At 39.8% G+C, this 11219-nt stretch overlaps 1 protein-coding gene across 3 annotated transcripts in view; it reads right to left on the bottom strand.

Moving 5' to 3' along the window:
- Positions 1-6719: 6719 nt before the first annotated feature.
- The window catches only part of LOC139447189 (putative ammonium transporter 1), a 57328-nt gene continuing 52828 nt past the window's right edge, over positions 6720-11219 (bottom strand). For all 3 annotated transcript variants that reach the window (XM_071228405.1, XM_071228403.1, XM_071228402.1), the window contains exons 9-11: positions 9997-10123; positions 9288-9404; positions 6720-8504 (exon numbers count right to left, since the gene is read on the bottom strand). In XM_071228405.1, coding sequence (XP_071084506.1) covers positions 8344-8504; positions 9288-9404; positions 9997-10123 — 405 coding nt within the window. In that variant the 3' untranslated portion in view covers positions 6720-8343. The remainder of the gene's footprint in view (positions 8505-9287; positions 9405-9996; positions 10124-11219) is intronic.

The raw sequence follows: 11219 nt of genomic DNA, 5'->3' as shown, positions 1-11219 counted from the left end.
CTGCCAATGATTGTAACTATTTATGGTAAGATGAAAGTCATATCCACGGTGGGATATGTTTTAAGAGGTGAATAAAACATGACCTTAACATATACATAAGTACGTGGCGTGTTATGTCGCCCACAGAATGTCAGCCCGTGTTACGGCAAATGGCCTTTACCGTTAGTCGCACTGAAAACCAGCGGGGTGTGGTCAACCGTTCCACGTGATAGGTAGCCGTTGTCTATCAGCAAATATGTTCATTTCTGGTGACTTTGTGAAAACAAGAAAATAGTAGTTATTGATGTGGCTAACATAACAAGAAACTAACAAAGATATTGTCATGTGGTACATAACCTACAAGACTGTTGTGACATGAACATCGGATAGGGTAATATGTGTGACTAAAAAAATAAATTAGTTGACACACCCTACGTAATACAATAAGCTTTGAAAAAGGTTCTATAATAAGCTAGAGAGTGAGTGAGTGAGTTGGGTTTAACAGTATTCCAGTTATATCAAGGTGTGTCATTTTAATGTGGTAGGAAAGCCTGAAGTGATGCAGGTCTCAGACGTTTACTACTTCGGTGAAACCAACGAGCAATTTGGTACGTCTTGGTAGAAGACGGTTATGTCTAGACAGATACTGCCGACAGTGTACGTCTTGGTAGAAGACGGTTATGTCTACACAGATACTGCCGACAGTGTACGTCTTGGTAGAAGACAGCTATGTCCAGCCAGATACTGCCGACAGTGCACGCCTTGGTAGAAGACGGTTATGTCTAGTTAGATACTGCCGACAGTGTACGTCTTGGTAGAAGACAGCTATGTCTAGACAGATACTGCCGACAGTGTACGCCTTGGTAGAAGACGGTTATTTCTAGTTAGATACTGCCGACAGTGTACGTCTTGGTAGAAGACGGTTATGTCTACACAGATACCGCCGACGAAATACGTCTTGTTGGGAGACGGTTATGTCTGGACAGATGAATTGTACAACCGACAGATGTGTTCATTTCGGTCAAAATGTGTTTATCATCACGATTTAGATAAGTAAATACAATTATTATTAATTTCCTTCTCCTATATTAATTTCTGTGAAGTAAACAGTCTCTGATAGACACTACAGCTATTTTCCTAAAACAGAATATAGAATGTAATGGTGCAAACATCTCAACCACCGTCCAACCTAACGTCTCAACAGACCAAAGCATGTCTATAATCTGCCACGTAGGAAAATATAATTCAGCTATTTACCATTTCTTAAAATCAATACGGCCTATACCTAGGGGATAATCATAACAATAAATCTCCGCGAGAATTGCACTATTATACTTAATATACTACTGTGATAAATGGAAGAACACCGCCATAAATCATGAATACACACCAGGGTAATATACTGAATGACACAAGTAACGATGACATATCTAGGGCACCATCACTGTCCGACATAATCCCCGAAAACGACCGACACACATTACCCTTTGCCTCAAATTGTGTTAACGTGACAAATCTACACTGAAGGATGAACCTGTGTTCTACGCTTTTATCCCAACAGTATGCGTGTATATATACTGAACCAAATTAAAAACTTCACAATCCCAAACTTTTAACATTTTGACCAGTTATCATTGTTTGGCCCTTATTGTGTATTTAAACAGTAATGGCCACGTATTGTCTTCAGATAACACCCGTTTTTGTGCAGGTGAATCGATCAAAATCGTGTGCACAGCACTATAGTGGCAAAAGTGGTTTTTCACGTGCAACTGGTCACGTGGCCATAATACCGCACGTGTTTTCAGCCATACTTGTTACGGTCATTAACAAAAAAAGAAAAACACAAGAAAACAAAAGTCTTTACGGCCATTTTTCATGCCACGCCTTTCAAATGTGCAACGTGAACGTGCCATCAGCATGTTGCAGAAGGGAACGTCCGTAGCTGAAGTCGCAAGGACGATGGGTTGTAGTCGACGGACTGTTTATGATTTACAGACGCGTCTACAGCAAACGGGTACCACCGCTGATCGCCCTCAGGTCGGCTACGTGTGACGTCACATGCAAAGGATCGTCAGATTGTTACCGTTACTGATTTTTGATGGCTACATCAACCAGAAATGAACTGTTTAGGGGTAGACTGAGTGCGCAAACTTATTCGAAACCGTCTGAGAACTGCTCCCCTTCAAGCACGACGGCCATACTGCGGGCCGATTCTGACTTAATTACACAGACGTCAACGTCAATTGTGGGCACAGCGACACTTACGATGGACTCAGAGGATATGGAATCAAGTCGTCTTCAGTGATAAATCCCGATTTAATCTTCGATTTGCTGATGGTAGGGCGAGGGTGTGGAGGCGCCGTCATGAACGTTACGCCCAGTTTTGTGTACAGGAAGTTGATAAATTTCGAGGCGGATGTCATGGTGTGGGATGCTTTCTGTGGCTATGCACGTTCCAGGTTTCTTGTCATCCGATGCAACCTTAACGCTGCTGCTTACCGCGACCAGGTACTGGCACCAGAACTTCTGCCTTTATGGCAGCACATGGACCCAGTTTGATCTTCCAACACGACAATGCCAGACCCCAAACAGCAATTTTGACAAGGAATTTCCTTCCGAATGCGGGAGTCAACGTCATGGACTGGCCGTCAAGGTCTCCCGACCTCAATCCCATCGAACACGTCTGGGATGCTCGTGGCAGAAGTATGCGCACTCCCCAGAACCAACCACAGAATTTGCACGATCTTTGCACCATTTTGCAGCAACAATGGCGTCGTCGTCTTCCAAATCATGTGTTCACAAGCATCACAAGGTCCATGCTGAGGCGTTGTGTGGCAGTTGTCAACGCACATAATGGCCATACACGCTACTGAACTTGTGTGCCATCAGATTCTCGTGCTTGGGACTTATGATTTAAACAGTTGATGTTATTACCGAATATCGTAGGTGCTTGGAACAAAGTATGGTTACCACCGTTAATTTAAATGCTTCTTTGGATACTAATGATTAAAAATTACCTTCTCTGATACATTTGTCAGTTGTATATCATATATGGGATTACTTTTAAAAATGTGAAGTTTTTAATTTGACTCAGTATATGTTGAGTGCCAGAAATTGATCTGTATGGACGTGTGTTTTATTGCCATAACGGCCTCTTAGATAACTTAGAGCCACGAGTGTTCGCAGTCAAATTCACAAAATGATCTTTGGTAAAGCTCCGCACTATCTGCGTGAACCTGTTCCATATAATGTACCTGACACCTCCGCATATAATACGAGGTCATGAAACAGACTCAAAATACCATAGTGTCTTCGGAATTTTAATGAGAAGTAATTTTTCTACCACCAACTGTCAAGGAATGGAATAATTTGGACGAAAATCAAAATCATTATTAAAAAGATTTCATTGTACCAATAACAATAGTAATGTATAATGTGAAAATACAGCTTGGATGCACAGGTGAGGGCTGGGCGGATCGTGATGGATATAGGACGCCAAGGCTGTTTTAGACACAAAAGACTGTATTTCTGTTGGTCAAGCACATGGTCAACACTCCTGGCTGGAGGCTGCCATTTTGGTACATATGGAAATTGGTAAATGGTAAAAGAAACGAAATCAAGTATAACAAAAGTGGAATTAAACAACGAAACGAAATAACAGACATTTCGGCTCAAAAGGCTTTCTGACATAATGTACCTACGCTGTTTAGAATGTATGGAACAAGAACAACTCAAATAATTCATTGAGGTAAAAATTAGTGATATAAAGAATTGACTTGAATTTCTAAATTTACTCAACTTCAGATGAAAGGGATTGGTAACCAGGCCTACATGGCGTATGTAAATATCACTCCCTGTTACATAATTGCATTTGTGTTGATATCAAAACTTTAAGATCAAGAAACAATACAATTTATATAAGAAGACCACTCATGTTACCAACACTACAGTCAAATGCCTATAAGCCCAGAATACTCAATGTACAAATCTACCTCTATTTTCTATAAAATTATGTAAAGACCTTAATATAAGTTGAGCTGACACACTTAAATATAACTGAAATATTGTTGAAAGGGACGTCAATCGAAACCCACTCACACACGCACTCACTCATGTGAAAACAGTGCTTTCTTAATGCCGTCATTATACCCGTGAAATTCGAATATCCGGATTAGAATTGGTCTTCAGCAACCAATGCTTGTCGTAAGAGGCGACTAACGTGAACTAGTGGTCCCTCACTTGGTTGATGTATTTCATCGCATCCCAATTGCGTGGATCGATGCTCATGATGTCAGTCACAGCTGACTCGATCATTTACAGACCGCCGTCATATAGCTGGAATACTGCGGAGTGCAGCGTTAAACAACAAACATACAAACAAAGCTGACAGGGATATAATTGTAATACTGTTGAAACTGATGTTACTCCAAACCCACTCACTCACCCATATAAGAACACGAAATACTTGAAATACAGTCGTATACTCTATGCTCATGCATGTTACGGCTCACTGAGGTATTATTACTTTACTACGAGGCTACAATAAGATCGTATAAATAACAATTACTAACATGAATTGTAGTGACGTGGAATTAATACCAGTATATGTCATGTGACCGTCAATAAAGCGTATCCTATACATAACGGTCGTTATTATTAATTATAATAAGATCCATAAGTGTTTGGGCTGTGGATAATTATCAATATCACATTATTCTTCCATGAAACTATATATATTTTATTGGCAATCTAAACGCTGTCGATCTTGTTAGTATATGCTACAAAAAGTAAGTAGCAATAATTATGTGCTAAAAGGTATAATAGAGGACTACTGACGGACGGAAATCGAACATAAATGTGTTTCAATATGATGACTCGAAAACAAACGGAATTTGATATTCGTAGCTTTTGGAGCACTCTTAATTTATTCATATATATATATATATATATATATATGTACTTTCGTTTCATATTATGTTTCAAAACCCAATACTGTTGAAGAGAAGGAATATAAATGATATTAATGAGAATGAAAATAACATTTTTATAATAACATAGACACAAAAACCTGCTTGTTTATTTGGTTGTGTTACCTCTTGTAACGCAAATTCCACTTTACATAAAACTGTCCTAGGTGAGGTGAGGTGAAATGGTGTTTATCGTCGCGTCCAAGATTATTTCACTTATAAAACGACGTGCATGCATGTGTGTGTCTGGTTGCTTGTACTGGTCAGGACTGATGCCGATTTACAGTGCTAGCACACTGAGATACCATGCAGCAGTTTAACATGAATACCAGACACAGTAAACTGACCAGTCCTTGTTTTTGCCCCTTAATGCCTAGCGTCAGACAGGGTAGCAACAAGTACCATCTTTTAACGTCTTTTGGTATGACGCGGCCGGGAATCGAACCCGGACCTTCCGCTCTCCGGGCGGATGCTCTACTACTAAATCACAGAGACGGTCTAAACTGTCTTCGGAAGTGATTCGTGTATGTCAGGTTCAACAACTCACTGAGCAGTATCTCGGTCATGCAACAGCGTTTCCCCGCCACCTTTTGCAACATTCCACCAATATCATAGAAACGAACTTTTGTACCTATGTGTTGGTGTCCGACCCCTGACCGTCAGTGTGACAATATAACACTTTAACCACTCGACTAAACGGGAGAAGTGGTGACACAGAACTTTACCAAAGAGTATTGATATGTTGCCGGAATTTCAACCCAAGATCATAGGATTCATTCATGTACGCGAAATGGACCAAAACATATTGGGCAGCATTCAGTCTCTGTGCAACCTGTGCTGCCGGGAGAGTTCTGAAGAACAAATATGAGTATCCAATATTTGATAACATTAACATTATGCTCAGTATTCAAAGCTATCACCGGGGGTCCTGTTCTTCAGATCGCAACCGTCAGTACCGCCACTTGGTAACCGTTAAATATTTTTACCATTGAAAAAACCCAGACATACAAGAATGTCCTGATCTAAGTATTTTCTCCAAGACACTATACTGTATGCACTCTAACAGCTCACTGATGTGTTCCATCATTCTTTACAAATACCGAACAATTTTCCGAATGTCCACCCAACACGCCTCCTTTGGTAATGTCTGGTGTCAGAAAGAATACAGCCCATGTTGGGACCATCTAGCACGTCCACACACTCACTGTGCACAACACCGGGTGTTATATAGAATTAAAGAATTCAGCCAGAAAAAATACATATTTATTCATGACATAAATACATAAAATACAAGTGATATTTGAAGGAACTATATGAACTATGATTATGCAATATTACATTGTCAATACCTGTCTTCTTAAAACAGTGGCTTAGCTTTTTTACAGGGTGATGTATACGTTGTTAAAGCACTCATTAATCAAGTATAAAACATAAATTGATAAAGATGTATAAACAAAAGTACAAAAAAATAAAGACTTTTGTAAAAAAGTACAAACACTTCGTCTCGGTAATGGGAAGATCTCAGATGTATCTGTATACGGTAATAATGATGGAAATGATGACCATTAAAGTGCAATCAGTTCACAATTTACATGAATCCCAAACTTAAAGTGAAACTGGGGAATACTAATGTATCGGAGATGGAGTTCTTCCATCCTTGACTTATACTTGAAGTGATGTCATTCCGTTCTCCTCTCTCCTTTCGTTATATCTCATAAAATGTCCAGCGTATGCAATACACGGGATTTAATATATACTCTTAATAAAGGGTTGGTTTGGTTTGTTGTTTAACGCCGCACTCAGCAATATTCCAGCTATATGACGGCGGTCTGTAAGTAATCGAGTCTGGACCAGACAATCCAGTGATTGATATCATGAGCATCGTTCCACGCAATTGGGATCGATGGCATGCATCAACCAAGTCAGCGAGCCTGACCACCCGATCCTGTTTGTCGCCTTTAAAGACAAGCATAGTCACTTTTTTACTGCAAGCATGGGTTGCTGAAGACCTATTCTACCCCGGAATCTTCACGGGTCTCTAAATAAAGGAATCGATACTCGGAAACAACTGAATTTTTTTTTTTAATTTAAGAAATATATATCGAGTCGAATCCAGATCGTTCTAAGGTCCCGCCTGGCTGTTCTGATTCTGTTGTGTATTGATAGATGGACTGAGAGTTAGTAAAACTTATGTGAGTATAAAGCTGGTGTTGCCTTTCTTTTTTATGTGAGTATGAATGCTGATGGAGACAATTCGGAGATGGACCAATCACTGCTTGACTGAAATGACCCGATGCTGACCAGGCGTCATGGCTTAACTGACCTGCATAGGATGTTTGGCATCAACACTTGTTTCTGTTCTATACTTGGTATTAACATCTATATTTTATAACCCCTACCTTTTTTTAAGGGTATATAAGCACCTGGGTGTTTAAAGTTTAAGATGTGTTTTATCCTGCACAGAGATACCCTAGAACCATTCGCCAATGAAACTTCGTTCACGTTTCTCCATCTTGCATGTTTTTTCAGAAACGTCAAAATTATGTAAATTATTAGATATGTTTACAAAGCTCACAACTAACATTTTTTCCTTTTTGCACTTCCAAGTTTTGGACTTTTGACATTATCTAATTCAGGTTTGGTCAAAATGTGTTGAAAAGACTTATTTTACGGAACACATGAGGAGGTCACAGTCTGAACAAGTCTGGGACCCAAGATGACCTTGATTAAATATGTTAATACTACGGACATCTCATATGAAAATCAAACACTTGTTAATGGTTAATTATTAGAAAAACTCTCCACGAAAGCCTCTAATATCAGACATATTTATCCTTATTTATTGAGCGTCGACGCAAGTCCCAAACTAATTAAAGAGAACTAGACATTGTTCATTTCAACAATGTCTAGTTCTCATTTATGAGTTCTTAACACAATTAATAAGTTGATGATACAAATCATGTGGGTAAAGCAGAGCGCCCGTATTCCATTTGGTTCTTTGCAATCCAGAAAACAAATCACACTTTTGAACGTTCGGCATGGATCAGCTTTTAAAGAAGCTGTCCCGTACCAGCGACTCCTCGAGTGAGTGAGTGATTGAGTATGGTTTTACGTCGCTTTTAGCAATATTCCAGCAATATCACGGCGGGGGACACCAGAAATGGGCTTCACACATTGTACCCATGTCGGGAATCGAACCTGGGTCTTCGGCGTGACGAGCCAACGATTTAACCACTAGGCTACCCGACCGCCCCAGCGACTCCTCGATGATGAATGATCCAAGATGATGACTGCTACAAATCAACGTGCCCGATGCCTGCCAACTAAACAAAGCTTATACGCGTTTGAATTACAGATGGTGGCAGAGTGTGTTGACCAACTTCAATGACTGACTCCACTACATGGACGTCGTCACGGTATTTCCCTTCTGAACGACTGGTAGGGGGTGTTCGGTTCTCTTGATTCTGCCGTCATTCATCGTCTTTACTTCCGGTGAGTCGAAGCCAACAGAATGATTTTCTTCATATTTGTATCCTTCGTTGTCAATGCCAGGAACAACTAAATATATTAAAAAAATTCCCTTTTTAAATACAACATTGATGAAAGAAATCCTCAAAATAGCAGTCATTTTCATATTTCGATCATGTACTTAGTCCGTTCATGTGGCCTTCGACCACTGAATCCAGTGATTGACATCATAAGTATCGATCCACGCCATTGGGATACGATGACATGCATCAACCAAGTCAGCGAGCGTGACCACCCGACCCCGTTAGTCGCCTCTTACGACAAGCATTGTCGCCTTTTAAGGGTTTAACCTCATATGGGCTCTCCGACCCGTGAGGATCCGGGGTAGAATAGATCTTCGGCATCCCATGCTTGCCGTAAAAGGCGTTCATGATGTTCATGATGTCAATCACTGGATTGTCTGGTCTAGACTCGATTATTACAAACCGCCGTCATAAAGCTGGAATATTGCTGAGTGCGGCGTAAAACAAACAACCAACCAACCAAATCACGGGTTAGCGCAACTTTGAACATTATTCAATTTTTATTACGGCTGTCACGCAAATAATTAATAATATGCTGGAAATATGTGTGACATTATGCTTGGTATTACATTTAAGTCATTTACAGAATGTGTTAGCAGCTAATAGGGCAATGAGTAAAAATGTAAAGAAAAATAGTGAAAAAAGATTTATTAGTATTCTGCATCATCGGTTTAATACAAAATAAGAATAGATTTCAAAGTAAAAAAATATAAAAGCCACAAACAAATAAAACGCTTACTATGCCTACAATTCGGGACATTATTAGATTTAAGTTATAGTAGCACCAAACCTTGCTTTATTTCTGACAGTCTACCGTCCTCCAAGACCTTTAAGATTCGCTCCACCCAACCGTGCCCATACGATTCCATGGGGTACGCTGGTTCGCCGTGCTTATGGATGTCGAGACCTGTACAGACATAGAAAGCACTCCATCATGATATGCCCATCATGATAACGAAAACATACTGTTTATTACGAATTATTTTGTAAACCTTTAAGCAGTATCAATATATCGACAGGGACACCATACTGTACTGTATTGTATTGTATAGTGGAATCGATTTAGGAGTTTTGACGTTACAAGTGAACAATCTATCCAACTGGCTAACTAAACGCCCCATAACTTCAACGTATTCATGTCATCAATCATCTTCCCGAGGCAAGGAGTTAACTGACTTTGAAAGTGGATAAACTGGACTTTCATAGTCAGTTAACGCCCTTGCCTCGGGAAGATGGTCATCAATGGATATATTATTTGGTTATATATTTCATTAACAAAACCAACAAAGAATATATATAGCCGTCATAAACTCGTTTAATGTGGAAATAGCTGATATAAATTTATTGAAAAACATATTTAAAATATCAAATTAGATTTTGCGTTAACATTCTAACCCTTCCTCAACCATTACGTTTTATGAACTAAAGATATTCGCAGTTTTGTTCCCGACTAAGTACAAACATGGATCTATTGTACATTAAGAGCAGGCAGTACAAACCTTTGCGTTCGACAGCCTCGTCCACCCGAAGTTTACCGAGCAGCCGGAGAATGCCGAACATGACGAGACACAGTATTGCTGTCCATGCAGTGATGGCCGTGACGCCTGCAAGCTGCCACGCCAGATTCTGAAGTTAACAGACTAATTATTTGTTTTGCAATCATGGTTCCACTTCAAGACAGACATGTTGTTATCATCATCATCATCATCATCATTATCATATTATTATTATTATTATTATTATTATTATTATTATTATTATTATTAATAATATTTTATTTATTTATTATTATTATTATTATTATTATTATTATTATACGTTTATATACCGCCGTTATCCAGGTGCTCGTTTCCGTTCAAATGCGGTTTATTTTGTTCCCCGACCAGTGGATCCGTTTGCATTTCAGTTATCATTATCAACTCCCTGCGGAGTATACAACCCCAGCTGCCTAGGGGCGCTAGAAGATTTTTACATCCACTTCAAATATCGAGTACCCATTCCTTGCTTGGTGAACAGAGGCACATTTGAACTAAGTCACTTGCCCAGGGGGACACCGCACGTTTTGACACTTGTGTTTCGGGTGTATGTACGTATGTACGTACGGGTTCTTTTGAGTGCATAGGGTATATGTACTATACACTAGGGTCAGTGACAACACTTTAAAGACTTGTAAACATTATAGGTCCCAAGGCTGAATAACAAGCCGGTTACTAGCGGGATACGATCTGAGCACCTGGCGCTTGCTTGCCCACTATCACATGTGATGGGCGCTTTGATGAGGCCGTTTTCTTCTATACAAATAACACGCGCATGATGTCATTTTGCAAGTTAATCATCAATACGTCACGGGGTTTGTATACAAGCCGTTCCTCCACCAACTTGTCTATTCTCAGGTACTGAAACAAAAGTCAAATGAGCCCAACCACATGCCCGTGCTTCAGTCAATCCCGACTCTTGTCTGACTTGGACGTAATGAAAGTACCGTCGGAAATGATCGAAAAATGGTTTTTGCCTGTTCGGACAAGATAAAGTGTTTCACAGGCTGTTGCTTATGAAAAATCGATCGCAAGTATCTACCGATCTACCGATCTACCGACCTTGGAAGCTTATCGACAATTTTACAGGAGAAAAGTTGGAACAAAAACAGCAAGTTCACATCTTTTTTTTCTAAATCCAATCAGGGAAGTCTGAAACGGACCCATTACTCTGTCAGAATTATAAT

The sequence above is a fragment of the Haliotis cracherodii genome, unplaced genomic scaffold (assembly GCF_022045235.1).
Source record: "Haliotis cracherodii isolate W230 unplaced genomic scaffold, xgHalCrac1.p SCAF_7, whole genome shotgun sequence".
Classification (NCBI taxonomy): Eukaryota; Metazoa; Mollusca; class Gastropoda; order Lepetellida; family Haliotidae; genus Haliotis; species Haliotis cracherodii.
This window is presented reverse-complemented; position numbering and strand designations above follow the sequence as displayed.